The sequence below is a fragment of the Scophthalmus maximus genome, chromosome 2 (genome assembly GCF_022379125.1).
Source record: "Scophthalmus maximus strain ysfricsl-2021 chromosome 2, ASM2237912v1, whole genome shotgun sequence".
NCBI lineage: Eukaryota > Metazoa > Chordata > Actinopteri > Pleuronectiformes > Scophthalmidae > Scophthalmus > Scophthalmus maximus.
The window spans coordinates 29148274-29166582 of NC_061516.1; the positions used below are offsets into that span (position 1 = coordinate 29148274).

The 18309-nt window shown below is 42.7% G+C and overlaps 2 protein-coding genes and 1 long non-coding RNA gene across 7 annotated transcripts; 1 reads left to right on the forward strand and 2 right to left on the reverse strand.

Annotated features, from left to right (window-relative positions):
- Positions 1–163: 163 nt before the first annotated feature.
- Positions 164–6268, reverse strand: fam113 (family with sequence similarity 113). Of its 4 annotated transcripts, none has more exons than XM_035625748.2 (9): positions 6087–6228; positions 5736–5817; positions 5073–5152; positions 4574–4806; positions 3333–3483; positions 2630–2876; positions 1345–1401; positions 988–1122; positions 164–881 (listed from the first exon to the last, which is right to left on the reverse strand). In XM_035625748.2, exons 1-9 carry the CDS (start codon positions 6150–6152, stop codon positions 703–705), a joined length of 1230 nt encoding a protein of 409 aa, XP_035481641.2. In that variant the 5' UTR covers positions 6153–6228; the 3' UTR covers positions 164–702. The 4 variants fall into 4 exon arrangements, with proteins under 4 accessions (XP_035481641.2, XP_035481644.1, XP_035481642.1 ...); XM_035625751.2 differs by having other exon boundaries at positions 6007–6183; XM_035625749.2 differs by having other exon boundaries at positions 165–881; positions 6190–6268.
- A 733-nt stretch (positions 6269–7001) lies between these two features.
- rpgrip1 (RPGR interacting protein 1) lies at positions 7002–18164 on the reverse strand. Of its 2 annotated transcripts, none has more exons than XM_035625740.2 (30): positions 17781–18164; positions 17071–17265; positions 16677–16730; positions 16341–16458; positions 15999–16204; positions 15779–15881; positions 15347–15484; positions 15014–15119; positions 14861–14884; positions 14612–14758; positions 14410–14483; positions 13933–14153; positions 13661–13767; positions 13484–13534; positions 13217–13396; positions 13001–13118; positions 12646–12809; positions 12195–12540; positions 11821–11981; positions 11445–11677; positions 11202–11317; positions 10738–10946; positions 9808–10004; positions 9554–9632; positions 9335–9392; positions 9003–9097; positions 8314–8503; positions 8155–8239; positions 7913–8040; positions 7002–7335 (listed from the first exon to the last, which is right to left on the reverse strand). In XM_035625740.2, exons 2-30 carry the CDS (start codon positions 17156–17158, stop codon positions 7085–7087), a joined length of 4047 nt encoding a protein of 1348 aa, XP_035481633.2. In that variant the 5' UTR covers positions 17159–17265; positions 17781–18164; the 3' UTR covers positions 7002–7084. The 2 variants fall into 2 exon arrangements, with proteins under 2 accessions (XP_035481633.2, XP_047185760.1); XM_047329804.1 differs by having other exon boundaries at positions 7003–7335; positions 15347–15487.
- Positions 8552–9540, forward strand: LOC124849754. Its single transcript, XR_007030277.1, has 3 exons — positions 8552–8673; positions 9023–9104; positions 9372–9540. It is a non-coding gene; the product is annotated as an uncharacterized LOC124849754 (long non-coding RNA).
- Positions 18165–18309: the final 145 nt, after the last annotated feature.

The window sequence follows — 18309 nt, forward strand, 5'->3', positions numbered from 1 at the left end:
CCAGCTGTGGTTGTGGAGGTGTTGGTGAATCATGTACAGTTTAAGGTACTGAACCTGTTTCTTTTCATTCTAATAGCAAAAACTTTAGATGTGGACAAGATTACAGTGGAAGGCTACAAAGATCTTGGTGAGCAACCTACATATTAGTGACACGATTACATGCTAGAGTCATCAAATAATGCCAAAGTAATCACTTAAATCTGCTGCTGACCCCAGTTTATTAAGTAGAAAGACATTCCCTCCAGCATCATTAAGCATGAGTTTGTTATAATAACAACAGGAACAAGGAACATGTTATCAAGATGCATCAGGATTACACTGTTAGTTTGAGCCAACAGATCACATTTAAGGAAAAGCTTAAAACTATGGGACATTAGAAGAATTGTTAATTTATAGTCGGCAATTAATTTTAAAACAAGCCTAACGTTTTATTGAAATCTTAGCATTAGCTTTAATAGAACAAAGCACTTGATATGTATTTAAGTGCAGAATTTTTAAAAAGTAAAGGAAAATCCTTTAAAAATCTATTTTTTGCCAAAAGAACAAACAGTACCATCAAACTGTACTGGCGTCATGACTGAAGACAATCACAGAATGAAGTCAAATCTAGATGTGAAATGAGCAGGGTGAGGTTTACTGCTTCCTACTGCTGTCAACGTCCTGCAGGATGATGCAGGAGATGGAAGTAAATAACACACAACATCAGTAGTAATTGCCAAAATGGGCATAAGGATTTGGTCTGTAGTATGGAGCGTAGTGGTGTCTGTGCTGTCGGCTACGCATCACGTGTTGATGATGGTGCTCATGGTAGGGCTCGAAGTGGGGTTGGTGCTCATGGTAGGGCACGTAGTGTTGGTGGTGGTGAGCTCTGTAGTCGTAACCTGCATTAAATGATGACAAAGACCTTCAATTACCAGATCAGCAGATCCACAGATATCTGTATTGAAATGACAAAGAAATGTTTCTGCTGCAGTATTATACACTTACCATTTCCAACCCGTCCATGTTGTTCACACTTGCGTCTGTGGAATGGACGCTGTGGTCGGCGGGCAGGCCTGCAGCCTCCAGTGGTCTCATCGTTATGTGGTCTCCCCTTGTTATATCGATTGGTTGGACACATCTCTGTGAAAGAGAGACGACAGTGGAAGGGGAGAGGGGAAGGGATATTGTTGGTGGGAGGAGGGCAGTGGTAGTTAGGTAGGCTACTCGACACACCGCCTGCAATTTAATGTGACTCGAAAGTCTAAAGAACCCTGTTCAAAAAAAAGAGCAGACGTTCAATAGAGTATCACAAATATCAACAAAAAACTGTCCATCAGTGTGATATTAAGTGTGATGTCTTACCTGTAGGGTAAGAAGCATTTCCATAGACTGGCTGCTTAACAGTAACCTCAGTATGTTCTGAAAACAACAAACTCATGTTAACCCAAATTAATAAAAAATTATAAATAACTAGCAATACTGGCCATCAGTTGACAGGCAGTTTAAATACCTCCAACAACCAGTTAACAACAGTTTACATCCATGTCTGTCTAGTAGGGCTGCAACTAAAAATTATTTTCACAATCGATTAATCTGTAGGATATTTTCTTGATTAATCGTTTAGTTGTTTTGTCCATTAAATGGTGAAATATGTCAGTTGTGTTTCCCCAAACCCCAAGAAGTTTTGTCAACACAAGATATTTAGTTTACTGTCAAGGACGAGCAAAGAAACCAGAAAAAATTGACATTTAAGAAGCTGAAATCAGAGAATTTTAACTTTATTTTCATAAAAACTACTTGAACCGATTATCAAAATAGTTGGCGATTAACTGTTGCAGCTCTACTGCCTAGGCTTATAATTAATAAAGTGTATTTTGTGATGATTAGCCTATCAATCCTCAAGGCTGGACAACTGCAACGCTCTCATCGGGACTCCTGGCAAGAGCATTCAAAAGCTTCAATACGTCCAAAACAGCGCCGCTAGGATCCTGATGAGGAGACGAAAATATGGCCACATCACACCCGTCCTTCACTCACTCCACTGGCTTCCTGTCTCTTTCAGGATTGATTACAAAATCTCCCTACTCACCTATCAGTGCATCCATTGCAATGCCCCTCCCTACCTCAAAGATCTAGTCTCACCACAAACCTCCTCACCCAACCTCCACTCCGGAAACAAAACCTTCACCCCTCCAGGACCAGGCTGCGCACCATGGGGGATCGAGCCTTCTGCTCAGCCGCTCCTCGCCTGTGGAATTCCCTTCCAGACCACCTGAGGGCTCCACAAAGCACTCTCTCTTTTAAGAAGGGCCTGAAAACCTTTTTTAAACAAGCATTCCCCTAAATTTTGGTACTTTTTCTTCCACCATTGTTTTTTCTTTTCTCATCTTGTTTCTACCCTGAGCACTTTGAGATTGCTTTTAGCAATGAAAAGCGCTCTATAAATGAAATTTATTATAATTATTATTATAATTCTTTTGAAGTCACAATGACCTTGACCTTTCACCTATGACAATCAAATTTGAAATCATTCAAGTAGGAAATATCACATTCATGGAAAAAAAACACCAAAAAAAAAAAAGGGGGTTTTGTGACATCACGTTGACTTTGCTATTCCTGTGTGCGCGCGCGGAGTCTTCCTCCTCACCAACAGCAGTCAGGGGACAGGGCAACTTGACGCCCCAGGCCTGTGCAGCATGCTGTAACAGCAGGGAGGTCATCCTGCGGTGGGCAAGGGCATTCCAGTGGACTCCATCGTTAGTGCGATGGTGCAGGGCGAAGCGGAACTGGAAGTGGAGGTCCAATACATCGATCCCAAGGGCGTCGGCCAGAGAGCCGCTGTAGAAGTTAGCTTCGATCACGTCGTAACGCAGGTTTGGGGCCTTGTGCTCAATCTGAGGCGACAGAAGGACAGAGGACAAAGCACTAATGGGGCAATCGCACCAAAAATCTGCCAGGAAACATTCTTGCAGTAAAAAGATTGGGTCAGGTTGTTACCATCGATAGCATGGACAGAGGGTTATCAACAGCCGTCCAGAAAGTTGTCAGTGAAACAGCATTTTGTCAAACATTTTACTGTCATTATCCTCTGTTAACCTGGTGAAGTTCGTCACCTTTGGTCCTTTCAGGTCCTTAGGAGCGGTGCTGTTGACTCAATAGCTCGTTCTGAGGACAATGACACTACTGAGGTTAAAGTCAGTGTGGATTGAAGGACTGAGCGTCTCAGTAGAGGTAACATAGCAATGCTGTATACATTCCCAGTATGATAAGATCTTTTGTGACAGACTGTGCTAAATTGACCCAACAACACCATATTTCCATGTCTACCTTGGTGTTTTGCGATGACATACCTCAGGCACCAAGAAACCACCCTTGATCCTCTCTGCTAAGGGCATGGTGAGGCTCCATAGGACCAGGGTTTCCTCAGGAAGAATCCCACTCAGCTTGTCAAAGAACCTAGATAAGTTCTCCTTGTAGTCGTCCTTCCAAGTGGAACTGTACCTACAATCCCCAACACATATATTCACATACAGGCAAAACACATTTACACTTTGCTTTGTCCTCAGCGACTGCGCTCTGAAACAAGGTTTTTGCCAATTCAAACAGTGCTAGTTCACCACCCTCAAGTTATGGTAAAAAGCAGTTTTATATGATGGGAGGTACCAATCATATTGGATCAGATATTCTCCATGTGCAAGAAAATTCCGAAATCATGTCTTCAGGTAAATACATTTTTTTTTAACAATATTGATCCCAGATACTTGAGTCCGCTTACCGAAGCGTCCATGGGCAAGATACTTGAACATTAATAAATTGTCCCTGACGGCTGTGCCAGTAGTGAATGAATGTGAGGTAGAGAAAACTCTGTGTATAGAATCACTATATGAATGCGCCTATGGGTGGTCAATAAGACTAGAAAAGTGCTATATAAATACAGTCCATTTACCATAGATACACCAAAAGAGAGCAACGAACTGAGGATAATGCTGCCTTCCCGTGGTATCGGAATTATGGTAAATACGAGTTGCAGAATGGAGATTGCACATGAATTCCCCCTCAAGTCGTAATTATGAGTGGGAAACTCAGACATAATTTTGACACCCGAATTGGGGTGACCAGAACCCTTTAACATGGCAGAGAAGAGGCTTCAGTAATGGATGGTACGCAATCCAAGTATTAGTTTGACTTGTGTACATAATTTGAAATTCCGTAATCTATGTACACTTAACCAATGCCATTTATCATTCTATCCATGAAGAATTGACTATAGTCTGCTAGCTCAAAGTCCTTACATCAGTCATTTCATCACAATTCGAAGCAAAGCACTTGAACGTGACATCTCGTAACTGCAACTTCACAGATGGGATGTAGGATCTTCCGACTAGCACGTGAAGGCAGCATCAGTACTTGAGATTGTGTTAAATTTCTCTATGTCTTCAAAGTAATGTATGATGTGTATCAACCTCAACTGGCATAAAAGCAGGAAACTGCTGCAGTTTCCCCCAACCTCTCATCATCTTAAACTACTGTACAGACGCTCCTTAATGTACAAGTGATATTTTGCAATTTATCAAATGAATGGCTCAAGCACCTTGAAATATCCCAAACACAGGAATTGACAATGACTACATCTGGTTTCAAGCCGTGGCGGAAGTCATCCAGGATGCTCTGCATGTAGCTAGAGTAGATGCGCGTCAGGAAGTAGAAGCGGACCAGGTGGTGGGCGGACTGAAACTGCCGGACCTCTCGGTACTCTGTTCCGTTGTGCATTTGGTTTAGACAACCCCCTTCTACCAGGCAGTCCCGTTCGAAGCTCATCTCACCCTGAAAAGAAAACAGGGACAAATAGGAAGAGAGACATCCAATTTCAGGGGAAAAAAAAAAAAAATCAATAAATCAAAAAGGTGAACAACTGAGAACAGTCTCGTGATATAAAAAAAAAAAGTGTTGCTACACTGAGCTCTTTGAGATTATAGCTAAACTAAAACATTCTTGTCATGCCTATGGACTGCATATTTTTTTCAGTTACAGGACTCTCCTCTTCTTTTTTTATTCAGCATGTAAACCGGGTGGTAAATGTTGGTCCTTGCCTTACTCCGGAGTTGTTGAAAGGTGAGACGTTTGTCCTTCTGGAGCAGCAGAACAAGGTCCTTGTACACAGACCGCTGGACTAAAGAGGAAATTGTGGCAATCAATCACAGGCAGTCTACAGGTTCAAAATTAATTCACCAGACTGTTAAAAAGTCAATGTAACCGCCCCCCCCAAAAAGAAAACCCCTGTCCGGCTTATTCAAGAGCAAAGAGGAATCATTTTAAAACGACATGGATTGCATTCTCGTTTGCAACAAACCTTTATAGGCACACCTGTTCAAGCAGTATTGGAATTAAGGGTCAGCCCTATGGTCCCACAGCCCAATGGTCCCACAGCCCAATGTTCCCAAAGGGCCCTATGGTCCCAAAGGGCCCTATGGTCCCACAGCCCAATGGTCCCAAAGGGCCCTATGGTCCCACAGCCCAATGGTCCCAAAGGGCCCTATGGTCCCACATTTCTAGGACATTTTCAAAATTAGGGTTAGGGCTACTGGATAATAGGTTGGGTGTAATTGGCTACCAAATTGGGAGAAAGGGGGATAAAATCTGATACAAATTCATGAAAAAGGAAATGTGGGAACATAGGGCCTAATTTTTGAAAATAATCGTAGAATGTGGGAACACAGGCAGGCTCCCGGAATGAAAGGGTGGACGTTACTCACTGGAGTCTCCCAGCACCACGATGAACTTGTTGTGGAGCAGCTGGCTGGCCTGCTGGTGGCTCACACACTTCACCATCTCTCTCTGGGAATCACAGCAGACATTCCTTCATGGAAAACTCTCCGGAAGTGGGAGGCCCAAATTGTAAATACTCAGTTAGCATTAGCATATTAATGAACTTCCTCAAATTGACCCTGGCGTTGACTTGAATTCTGGTGTACTTTTGTTAAATTTTGGCACAAATTGAACTGATGGAGATTCCTACTTACGCACATCGTTTCAAACTTATTTAGCTGATATTTGCTTCTTCCCGCCCCCCTTTAGTCTGAAAGTTTTTGGATGCAGGTCCTCACCAACTGGCCCCCGGTTCTACTTGAAAAGTTGTTTGACAACTGGAGCAGGTTAAAAGTTGAAATCATTTCTCTTTGCAGACAGACGACCGGAGCTGTGACTCACAGTTTTCCTCGACTCTGCCATCATCCCGCGACGCACAGGTGTAGCCACTTAGGTGACGCCTTCACTGACTGTGGGGAATGTCGGACTTTTTAAAGGGCGCGCAGAACGAGAGGGGCGGGGATTAAAAAAACAACACACACACACACACACACACACACAAAAACAGGGCGGACTTCAAAAGGTAGGGGTTGCCAGGTCAGTGTCACAAAACAGAAAAGCAATAAAACCCCCAGCACGATGGTCAACCAAAGCTAGCCCAATAACACACAACATGCCTGTGCCAAACCATATCATTACTATCATTCATCAATAATCTCTTTTGGAGGTTTAAGTGACTGGGGTCAATTTGACCCCCTTGCATCAAAAAGCCCATATATTTTATCATAATAGCTGGGTTTGTGCTGATTTGATTTGGTAAAACTAAATATTGTTGTCAAGCTCTTGAAATAACATAGCAACAATTTAGCAGTAGTAAAGAGCATCGTCAGTCTAGCACCACTTTGGCATGGGGACACCATTTAGAGAGAGACAACACCTTTGAAAAAGAATTGGCCCTTGTATATAAACTCAACAGCAAACAATGCTTGGGTGACCCTCAATTTTAGGATTAAGATTTAAATTGTATGAATGGAGATCAATATTTAACAAACCTGTTTTGAGTTATTTGTTCTGTTTGGTGCAAAAAGTAGTGCCATCCATGCAGGAACACATTTTCCTAAGCATACTCAGAAGGATAATGTCAATGAGATAAATGATAACAATGTACAGAATGAATTGGAAGATGAAAAGCACTGGACATCATATAAACTAATAAACTGAAAAGAACAGCCACAACCACCTTTCAAAACCAATTCTTTATATCAATCATGTGTTCATCTCATTCTTTTCACTCTCATTAAAAGTCACTGTCATCGTCATAATCGATCACTTTTATCTGATCTTTTTCTGTCACTTCTTCTTGCTCGTCCGCTTCCTTCTTCTCCTTCTCATCCTCCTCCAGCTCCTCTTCTTCTCCTTCTGTCTTGTCTTCCTCCTTTGTCTCATCTTGCTGGTGAAACTCCTGGTATATCCCCGTCAGAGCTTTTGCTGCTTCTAGAGACACTTTCAGATTTCCTATCACCTCCTTGTCTTCATCCATACTCACAACTGTGGGGAAACAGACACACAGAGCTCAGTGTTTTTACACATTATCTGCCACAGCCTGAATCTGAAGTAGTGCAATGATACACAACATTGTAAAAACTGTAAACATAAATCACTGCTTCTACCTATGTTTACAGTTTGCTTAGTCAGATCATTCTGCTTATGACTTTACATTACTAATCAAGTATACAATAATCATAGAATGCAAAATAATGGACATGGATAGGTGAAAGTGCTGTCATCTGTCTGGTCGCATAGGTTAATCACTATTGCTTGAGAACATTTTGGTATTTCAATTTAGTGGAGTTTAGTATGGCATGTAATAAACTCACCCAACATAGCTTTCACTTTTTTGCATGATTACAGTAAAAGTTATTTTTAGGCCTTTAAGTCTCAGCAAAAGGTGTTTAAGATGAAAAAATAATTAACAAAAAAAGCAGTGGAATTTTCCCAGTGAAGAGCTGGAGTGAAATGTTGATAATAATGTGAGTTCAAGTGAGGGACAGGGTGTGGGATTTTTGCGTTTTTGTTCTAAAAAAAACACACACACAACATGTCACACACTACAAATAATACCTACTGTCAATTTGTTGCTCAATAACATTATTTCCTGTGAGCAGCAGTTCTTGGAGGTCAAGAGATGCATGTCCGACGTCCACACACTCCTCATCGTCGTCCATCGGCTCACTGACTACTGTAAACTGTAACCTGCCGTGACAGATCATTGTTTAAATACTGTGATTCGCTTCTACTCACATCTATAAAGAAAGAGGACAGAGCGAGTGAAATTACACAAAAAAAACACAAATGATGCCACAGTACCTGCCCTGGTTGGGGTCAGTGCCCTCCAGCATGGTATAAAGATACTGTCTGAGTGGAGCAGACTGTGAACCATCCACGTAGATCACTGAGACAGACCAGAGAGAGATTTGAGATAAAGGAGCTATGAAAAGAAAACTTAAAGAGCTCACCAACTCTCACCTCGTGTAAAGTTGTAGTGAACCTCCTCCCCCTCTGTGGGTTTGCGAAGGGACATGGGCGTCTCTGTCGTCTCCATGGGGACACCCAGCAGCCGATATTCCACATACACGCGCTGCACCGACTTGTCCAGTGCCACGCGTGAGGATGGTTCAAACGTCAGGGACAGAATCTCCACTCTCAGCTTGTCTCTCTGAAACTCGGTAAAATTAAGCTTATAATAATTCCGAAATCTCAATTATAGGGCTTAACAATCTGTAGGTCCGACATCCTCTGTCCCTAACCGTCTACGAGAGTGAGGAAAAACTACAGAAAGACGCTTCTAACAGGGGGACAATGCAGCAACCTCAAGGAGAGACACAGGTGAGGGATCCCTCTCCCAAGACGGACAGTAGAGCAATAGGTATCGTATTACAGAGAACATCAACAAAATAAGAATATTTAAAATATTTATGAAAAAAGCAGTGTCTGATGGAGAGATAACAATGTTTAATCTGATGTGTTTCAACTGAAGCAAATGAAAAACAGACATCTGACTCATATATTTATATATCTTTTTATATTGACGTATCTATTTATGTCATACATTTTGACCAGTTATAAAAGTCAAACTCATAATAGATCTAACAATAAAAAGAAAGCCAAACTTTTCCCTCTTTTCTCCATTGTTAATTCATTTTTTAAAGTTGTACCTTTCTTATTTTGCGTTTAGGTGGAATGATGATTAAGGTGCTTTGTGAGGAACTTGACTCTGAGGAATCAGGGGCTTCACTGTCTCCTGCAGCAGCTGTGTAGTAAGAATAAAAACAAGAAAAACATGATATATTTCATTTTAAATTCGACTGGCTGAGCTGAGAATTAAAGTCATGTCGGTGTGTGACAGCTTCATATGTTTTCCATGCATTATTTGTATAAATAATGTCCGGATTTAGTAAAGGATTTGAGGTCAAATGGTTTAATATATTATGTGTTTTATGTATAAAGCAGGTGATCAGAGGTCTGTTGTGTGTATTTGAATATTTACCACTCTCCCTCCTTCCCTCCTCTTCATCCACTGACAGCTGATCCACAGAGAGGAGGTCCTGAGAAGAAGAAACGAGACAACGGCCAGTTTTGCAAATGCTGTAGCCTAATTTCTAATTACTCCTGAGTCTCCTTTCACAACATATATATATTTTCCAGGAGCACATCTCTACCAGATGTTGTTTTAAGGCTCCTTGAGAGACGGTGAGCAAGCTCCTACCTGAGTCCTGGCATCGCTCGCAGAACTTCCCCTCGACAGAGTGGCCAGCGATTGTCTGGGAGAAGTTCCCTCTGAAGAGCTTCAAAAGATTTTTAATAAATTCTGATTATTTAATCCTAATTTATCTAGAAAAGAACAACACAGTTGGCTGCGTGGGGATCTTATTTCCTCGTTTGTCTTCCTGTTTAGGAACGTAACACCAAAAAGTATGACGGTAACAAGGAAATGGCATGGAATAAAAAACAACAACATACGTCCGAGCTGCCACGTGTGAAGGTGTGGTCAGTCTTGGCTCGGGTCTCAGATGGGTTGAGCTCTGGTGAAGGTCAGGCGACCTCCTGGTGGATCTCTTTCTGTCTTTTGACTGACGTGTGTCCAGAGGTTTCACATGGGTGTTCAGCTCTGGTCGTATGTTCTGTGGGCTTTTCTGTTTGCCAGGAGGAGGCTGAGGCTGCAAAGAGATGAATAAAGAGCCAATAAGAAAATGAAGATTAAACCACATTTTCACAGAAAACACAGTTCAGCAGTGAATATACAACTATTATAGGTTCTTAAATCCCACCAAGGCTTTTGTTTCTCTCTGCACTGCTTTGGTAGGTAAAAAAAAAAGCAGACATCCAGCCATAGGGTATGTTTAAACTAGAGCCGGACCGATATATTGGTTGGACGATAATATTGGCTGATATTAGCCTTTCACAGACATATCGATATTGTCTGATATGTTTAGAGCCCGACCGATATTTTCCGCCAACCGATATGAGCCTTTAAATGTATTTAAATTTTCTTAATTCAAGTTCTATTTATTTGGTTGTATTTGTCATTCTTATTTTTTTTATGATAAAGTTTATGGTTCCACTAAAATATCAAGCCTCAATTACATTTCTTTGTCATAAAGGTTTGATAGCGACATCTTAGAATCATTGACAGATTTAAATAAATATTTATATCGGCCGATGTATTGGTATCAGGAATCTTGTACTCCCTAATATCGATATTGGCATTGGCCCCCAAAAATCCATATTCATATTTGAGGACTTCCTCACCTGTCCCATGACCTGATGTCAGCAAACTGAACACTTCTTACAAACATTTGTCTTTAGAGGGTGGGATTAAGGTTGTCATTGCTAATTATCAGTTCATACATATCATACATCCATCATCGACACAGCAGAATTAAGAATTACCTTCACTCTGGGCTTTGCTATGGGCTTCTGTGGCCCCTCAGCCTCCTCTCTCCTCCTCTCCTCCCTCCCAGTGCTTTCTGTTTTTGAGTCCTGCCTCCCCTGTCTACCCAGCGAGTCGTCCACCGGAGTCTGTAAGGGGTACCTCCATTTTATCATGACCCTGACCATGCCCCGAGGTCCACCGGCTGGATCCCTCAGAACATAGTCACCTGGCAGGGCAGAGAGAAACATTAGAACAAAAAAACTGAGTTGAGTCATTTGAGAGCAGCTACTCTGGCTCTTTAAAGTGCCTATTCTGAAATGCAGAGGATTTCATTTCAAGAAGGATCAGTTACATCATGTGACCATAAAACTAAATATTGGCTTTCACCTTTATATAAGTTGACTCAAGTAAGGGATGGAGATGAATATGAAATCATATACTGGTAAGTATTTATTCTATTCTATTTTTCTCTCTCCCTCACCTCTGATCTCCCTGCCTGTAGCCAGGGTTCGCAGTGGGATGGGGGTCTTGGCCAGATAAGCTGGTGGCATCTGTTCATCGCTGTCATCAAACACATACACCCAAAGACTGCTAGACCTGGGCACAGGAGCAGTGGAATCTCTTAAGTATTTTGCCAAACAGTGATTCCATAAATTATTGGTAACATCTTGGGGCAAGACTTTGCAATTAAAGGCAACTTAAACTCCAAAAATATACACTATACCTCATGTAGTGCAACACATCAGCCGTTACCGCGAGAGGGTAGCTGGTGGTATCATTGAACACCGGGTCAGCCGTGCACTGGACTGTTTGAGAGACGTGAGGCGGCAGGTCGTAGAACCTGTAAGTCAGGTAGGCGTCAGGAAGTAGTCCTGGCCAGCGAGCATCGAGGCCCACGCAGCGCTCCAACATAACCACCAACTGATTGGGGATGCCTCCACCGTAGTCATGTAACTCCTGTCATGATAAACACATTATGTCATTAACACAGGGCCTGTGTACGCGAAGAAAAAATTTCAAAAACTGGGGCAAAGTATAACAGAGACCATTTGTATTGCAAGATACCGTTTGAGATTTAGAACTTGTTGTCTCTGTCTTACTTCACAACCGCTGTCTTGCCAGCCATGAGAGATGTGCACAGGACTCCTCCATGCTGCTGTCCTCCTTTCAGCTGGTTTGGCTGAGACAGTGTCCATGGGCTCTGCAGCAGGGAACAGGCGCACCCAGAAATCCACAACACCAACAATTTCAGCTTCAGGGCCTTGATGAGAGACAGAGAAAGACATTTTTTTTACATGAGTGGATGCCTGTATTTCTAAAATCAATAAAGATTCACAAACACAGGTCATAAGTAGGTTAGTAAGTTATAGATTATATTACATCATCTTATTACAGCATATAAGAGATGTTAACAGTATGCAGGGGAAGAAGCATCAAATTCTGTGATACAGTTAAAGTTTCCAAAACTCCTCACCTGTGACGTTGACACACCCATTAATACGCTCCCCTCTCCTCTCCATGGCGCCCACGAGAGACATCTGCCCACTTCCATGAGTCACAAACTGAACCCCTCCTAAGGCTTGGTGGAGCTCCACTCTGACCCTCGACCCCTGACCTCCCAGCCTGCCCAGGTCGCGGGCTGTTAGAGCATAGCGTGACGTGAAGCCGTAGTTGGGCTGACAGCCTGACACTAGAGGAGTGGAATGCACCTCAAAGTCCAACAGGCTGTAGGTGCAGAAAGTCACAATGTCCTCACCACTGTCCACCCCTGCACTGATCCTGCCCATAACCCGAAGCCCTGCTGGGGTGAATGTTGCAGCCTGGAGGTGCAAAAAAAACAAACAGATATCAGCATCCTGGGAGACCTGAGCGGAATTATTCTGGATTAAAACTATCTAGTTCAGGTACAAGGTCTGAGTTTTCACCTTGAGGTGGATCTCCAGCAGCGACTCCCCGCCCCTTAGCTGAGAAAAACACATGTCGTCTTCAATGAGCTGTACCACCTCCTGATCTCCAGCTGGCCAGGTGTACTGTACTGGTATAGTCCGATTGTAGTTCCTGGGGCTGTATGCCAGCTCTTTCAACTGGGCTTTTGAGCACAAATACAAAAATATTCTTGAGGGTGCATTTTTTTCTCCCACTAATGCTAACTACCTAGTTGTGTTTTCTAATCAAACTGTGAATTAAAAACTTCCTGCATATCGATAACATAACAGTAAAATAACAGAATTTTTTTAAGATATAGGGTGATCTTGTCTTTGTTATTGCTGTTGTCCATACCTTGCAAAGTGTTGATCTGAAGAGCTCTTTTGGATAAAAGCTTGTCTTTCTCTGCCATCCTCTTCCTGCTCTCCTCCCTCTCTCTCTCAATCTTCTGACCGACTGTTTTCAACTCTTCCTTCGGGATGAAATAGGGAAGAAAAAAAAAAAGAGAAAGTGCTTGTTAGCATCTGGAAGAATACCTTCTTGCTGACTATATATATATTTAGACTCTACCTTCAGGTCTTTACTGATCTGGTGCTCCACCAGTAGAAGGTTTCTGGTTTTCTGTAACTCCAGCACAGTCTCTGCATGTGTTGCCTGGATGTTTACCAGCTCACGGGGCATATCCTCCACCTTCCCGTCGGCACAGAGGAAACTCAGACCCTCCCTGCTCTCCTGCTGCATCCTAAATGCCTGTGAGTGGAAGGAGACCGTGGCAAAATATGTAAAAGCAGATTATTCAGTGATTTAAAACAGTGAGGACAAAGAGAGAGAACAAACCTTGATCTGCAAAAGAGTTTCACTGAGATCCTCAGCACTCATGTCAAACTCCTGAAAGAGAGGCACAAGAGAGGATGAACAGTGTCAGGATACGTGCCAAATGCAAGATAACACAGAGAAGATCAGAGGCTGATGTGTGGAACATCTATTCAGGAGTTTATTATTCAGTTCTCTGACCTTAGTGACAGAGTCCAGTCTGTCCTGCAGAGCAGAGACTTGCTCTCTGTACTGGAGAACCTCCTGTTCTAGATGCTCCCGTTCGTCTCGCGTCACCCCCGAAAACCCTACAGGAAACGACACAGGATACAAAGGTGAATAAATGTGATTGTACATGTATTTGTTGTCCTAAACTTCTCTGTTGGGAATTTATTTCCTCTTTGTCAAGAAGACAAATTGGTTTGTTTGATCAAACTGCAGCAGAAGTCGCGTCACCATGCTGAGACCCCGACCTCTTTCTCGGTCTCTTTGCTCTTCTAATATCTCCTTCTCTTGTCTCAGTTTCTCTTTCTCCCGCTCCAGTCTGTCTCTCTCCTCCCTCTCCGCTTGCAGTATTTCTTCCAGTCTCTGGATGTCCAGCCTGCAGATGCTTTGCCCCACGTCCTCACTATTCCGGTCCAATTTGCTACGTTTTTCCACATGGCCGTCGGGGTTGCTTTGGGCAGATAAAGTACTAGGAAAGAGAAGAGGCATGTTTATAAAAAAACATCTTAACAGCATGTAGTGTGTTGTGGTCTATATTGTTAATATTGCCCTTTTTAAATATTGATTTGATGATGTCATTTTAAGATGGAGACAATGATTCATGACAGTTAGACCAAACCAAATGGTCGTCTTATGCACGCATGCATGTTCATCTCAATCTGCCAAAATACAAAGGTATCTTCCTTATCTTAGGGATTGATTTGATAGAAAACTTGAACCCTTACCTCTCTAGGAGAGTGTCGTAGTTTTCTTTTATTGTGTCCCTCTCCCCCTCCAGGTCTGATATCCTCTCCTGTAGCTGAAAGAAAAAGAATATTACATGATCTCTTGTCTTTTAGAATGAAACCTCTGCCCATCTCTTTCATCTGTGCTCTTATCTCTCCATGCCTCTTAATTGGCTATACATGCAGATACACATCGCAGTACCTTGTCCAGGCCCTGCAGAGACAGGGCAGCAGTGGTAAGTTGTCCCTGCAGTGCCAGCGCGCTCTGTTTCTCCTGCTTCAGCTGTTCAGTGAGCTCCTCAACTTTCTCCAGCAGAGCTCCCTGGCTTTCCTTCAGCGACCTCTGACTCTGGGGTGAAAACATCACACACTCAAAAATAAAGATGACCAGTAACCAATCTACGAGTCCTTACTTGTGTAGTAAAATATTAATTTGTGCCAAGGTTTTTACCTCCTCTAGCTGATTCTCATATGCCTAAAAGAAAGAAAGAAAGAAAGAAAGAAAGAAAACTGTTTATCTTTTATGGACTAATAAATAGCAACAGATTAAGAAGAATAAACGACTAATGTACGGACTAGAAGGCAGACAGGAAGGCCACCTTACTTCTTGCAAGTCGTTGAACTTCTCCTGCGTAACTCTCAGGGTGGTGCTCTTGTTTGAAAGCTGATTTTGTAGACGAATCAGATCCACATTCTCTCTGATAGTTATTCTGACAGGAAAACAACATGTTACGACCAAAATGTGACATTTTATTCGCAACGTTGGTTGTACAAGACGTTGTAGCGGTTGCTGCAATAACAACGGCTACGGCTGGAAAGATCACAACAACGCATTCGTTGCGTAGAGAAGGTGCAGAAAGAAAAGCAGCAACGGTAACATTAATAGTAGTGGTGAATAGTATAGTGGTACTGGCAGTAGTATCTCTGCTGTAGCAACCTGTGTCTGTCGGCCTGCTGCTTCCTCATCTCTTTAACGGTTCCCTCCATCTCCTTCTCTTTGTCTCTCAGTGTGTCTCTGAGGGTCTGGGCAGTGAGCTCCAGCTCTGCCACCTTCACCTGCTCTGTCACACTGGACCTGCTGGATGGGAGAGGTGGTGAGGTCAACGCGGAGGCATCATTGGTTGTTCTTGTGATTTTTTGTGTGATCAGAAGTAAAACAGTCTGAGGCCCATCACTCTCTGAAATTAGTTATTATTAGTTATTTTAACAATCCATTGGCAGATATTTACTCACAGACCTGAGCAGAGAATGTCTCTTTAAGAATTAGTTGTAGAAGAGATCAGTGTCATATTGAGAAATGGTGCCTCCAGAATTAGTTTTTTTGCATTTCTGTTTTGGTCATTCAATACATTACTCACGAGACACTTACAATCTCTCCATCTCTGCCCTGTTGTCTTCCATCATGGGGCCATATCGGGCAGGGGCTGTCTGGGCTGCCCTCCTGACTGCGCCCTCCACTTCCATACTTTTACCTGTCAAAAAGAAAAGAAGAAGAAGAGAGGGGAGGAAGGTCAGAGATAGAAGAGAAAGCAATAGTCACCCTGGCCTCTATTCATTGGGCCTAATTTTTTTTCCCACAGCACACACACCTTTGCTGAACTTGTAAGGTGTGCGTCCCCCCAGGTCCATGATGTGCTGCTTGGCCAGGCTGAGTTTGTTCTGTAGCACCCCTTTCTGGCTCTCCAGCATCGCCACATGCGCTTCCAGCTCCTGTATGGTGTCCTCCATGTCCCTCTCCTTCACACCAGCCGACCCAGGACGGGCCTGACGAAGACGCATTAGTCTCGTGGACACCCTGGGACAAGGAGGAGAAATTACACATTCCAGTGCTGCAATCATGACGGGAAGCCCTGGATTTGTCCTCCTTGGCCCAGATATCTGGACTAATTCATCATGGTGTGCACCGATGTTTCTGTATTAATGGGTGTTACCTGCGTAGTCTCTGCTCCTGTGTTCGTGTGTGTTGCCTCAGCAGACTGTTCTCCTCCTGCAGTCGCAGACACAGGTCCTCAAGGTGCTCTCTGGGAAACCGGAACAGGCGCTGAGGATCTGATGGAGAGAGAGAGACAGAGAGAGAGAGAGAGAGAGAGAGAGAGAGAGAGAGTGAGAGAGCAGCCAAAAATAAAGAATAGCCCTTTCTTTCTATTTGTGATTGATCCCAACACAATAACTATTTTACTAGGAACAGTGTTTTGTTATTCCTTCTATGGAACGTCTACAGTCTGAGCTGAAATCTGAAAGGAGGAGTTTTGTAACATGGTTTTTACCTTTTGTCTTCATGACATGATGCTTCTTCCATGGCTTCACGTCACGAAGAGTATCTGGGGGAAATGCCAGGAAGGTGACATCTCCAAAACTTGTATTTACAAATGTAAACTAATGCACCTCTGTTGCAAAAATCACAAAGACTTACAATAATGAACCCCCCCAATCTTTACCTCCACTTTCACCATTAATGTCAATTCCTAATCTTAACCTTAAAGCTAAAGCTAATTGTAGTTACAGTAAGAAAACACTCGACCTTTGATGAGGATGTAGAGATGTAGTAGATGATTGGCTCTGTTTCACTCTGCTAAAACTTCTGCATTACATGTGCTGATGAATATTAAAATGTTCTAATGATTTGAGACAACACACATGCACAGACCCTGACACACAAACCTGGGACAGTTGGCATGAGCCCACCCCTCATCAGTCCCACATCTCTGACTGGGAGATCCCCGGCTGTCTCGTCCATGACAGATGACATCACACCTCTTCCATCCAATCAGAAAGCTTCCGTCGTCGACATGTCACAGCAGGAAATTGGTCAAATTGATATCAACCGTTGGTTCACGGGCCTCCATTCAGGTGAAACTGGAATGTGGATGAAAATGTGTGAGGTGAAGATTGTTAGGGAAGCACAGCGTAGAAACCAAATTTACGCATTACGTTTTGGTAATCGTGGAGCCTTAAAATAACATTCCTTTCCTAGTTTTTGGATTTATGGTGACTTTTTTTTGGATGATTTTTCATCATCTATTTCACTGTGGTGCTGGAAGAAATGCTTTCAATTACACACACACACCCTGAGATGAGCTTTCAAACTTAGCTCTCAAAATGGCATACAATTATATCTCACACACTTTGTCTTATTTTGTACAAGCAAGGAAAACATGTCAACCCCAACAATTTTAGCTTTACTATAAAATTTAATAACATCTTCAGCTAATAATCAGCTGTTTCAAGGCCTACATTGATATACATTTAGGCTGTGATTAACAGAAGGATTCATTCTGGTTGGACAGTGGGACATTTTGATTTTCACTCCTACAGTATGGGTTAGGGACACACCAACACTAAAAAACTACAATAATTAATATTTTACTTACCCTTGTTTGCTGGCCATCCAAAGTAGTTTACCTCTAGTAAAGAAGTGTGAAGTGTTGCTGCTTCATCCTGTTGTCCATTGTAATCTGGAGGCTTTCTACATGTGTGCGTCTCCGCCCTGTGTAGGGAGGATATCAGTTTTAATCCCTCTTCATCCCTTCCTTCCTTCTTCTTTCCCAGGCTTTCTTAGCTCTGCCTTTATTGACATGTTTCCTGGTTGAAATTCATTCAGCAATTAACACCAGTGTTCAGTTATCTTGCAGTGATTGCGTGTTTGTGTGCATGCATACCTGCGAGTGAACAGCAGTGTGCATAATTCCTTCTTCCAGGACTCAATCTTGAAGTCTGTCTCAGTTCCCCATCTGCCTTGAGGATAATCTTGTCTCTTAGCTAATCTGATTAGCAACCACTAGGTTCTAGCTTGTGGCCTGTAATAACTAACAGTTATTATTTGAAAGGGGCAGGTCTATGATTTGTGCTTTTTAAGAGAACAAAGGGAAGACGAATAAGGAATTGGATGAGAGACATATA

Coding starts and splice junctions, on each gene's coding strand:
- fam113 (XM_035625748.2), bottom strand. CDS start 6,152: ATGATTTCAACTTTTAACCTGCTCCAGTTGTCAAACAACTTTTCAAGT. Junction 2,877..3,332: donor GTGGTTTCTTGGTGCCTGAG/GTATGTCATCGC, acceptor CTGTCGCCTCAG/ATTGAGCACAAGGCCCCAAA. Junction 1,402..2,629: donor CTGTCCCCTGACTGCTGTTG/GTGAGGAGGAAG, acceptor TGTTGTTTTCAG/AACATACTGAGGTTACTGTT.
- rpgrip1 (XM_047329804.1), bottom strand. CDS start 17,158: ATGTCATCTGTCATGGACGAGACAGCCGGGGATCTCCCAGTCAGAGAT. Junction 16,459..16,676: donor TCATGTCATGAAGACAAAAG/GTAAAAACCATG, acceptor TCTCTCCATCAG/ATCCTCAGCGCCTGTTCCGG. Junction 8,504..9,002: donor CTAAACGCAAAATAAGAAAG/GTACAACTTTAA, acceptor ACCGAGTTTCAG/AGAGACAAGCTGAGAGTGGA.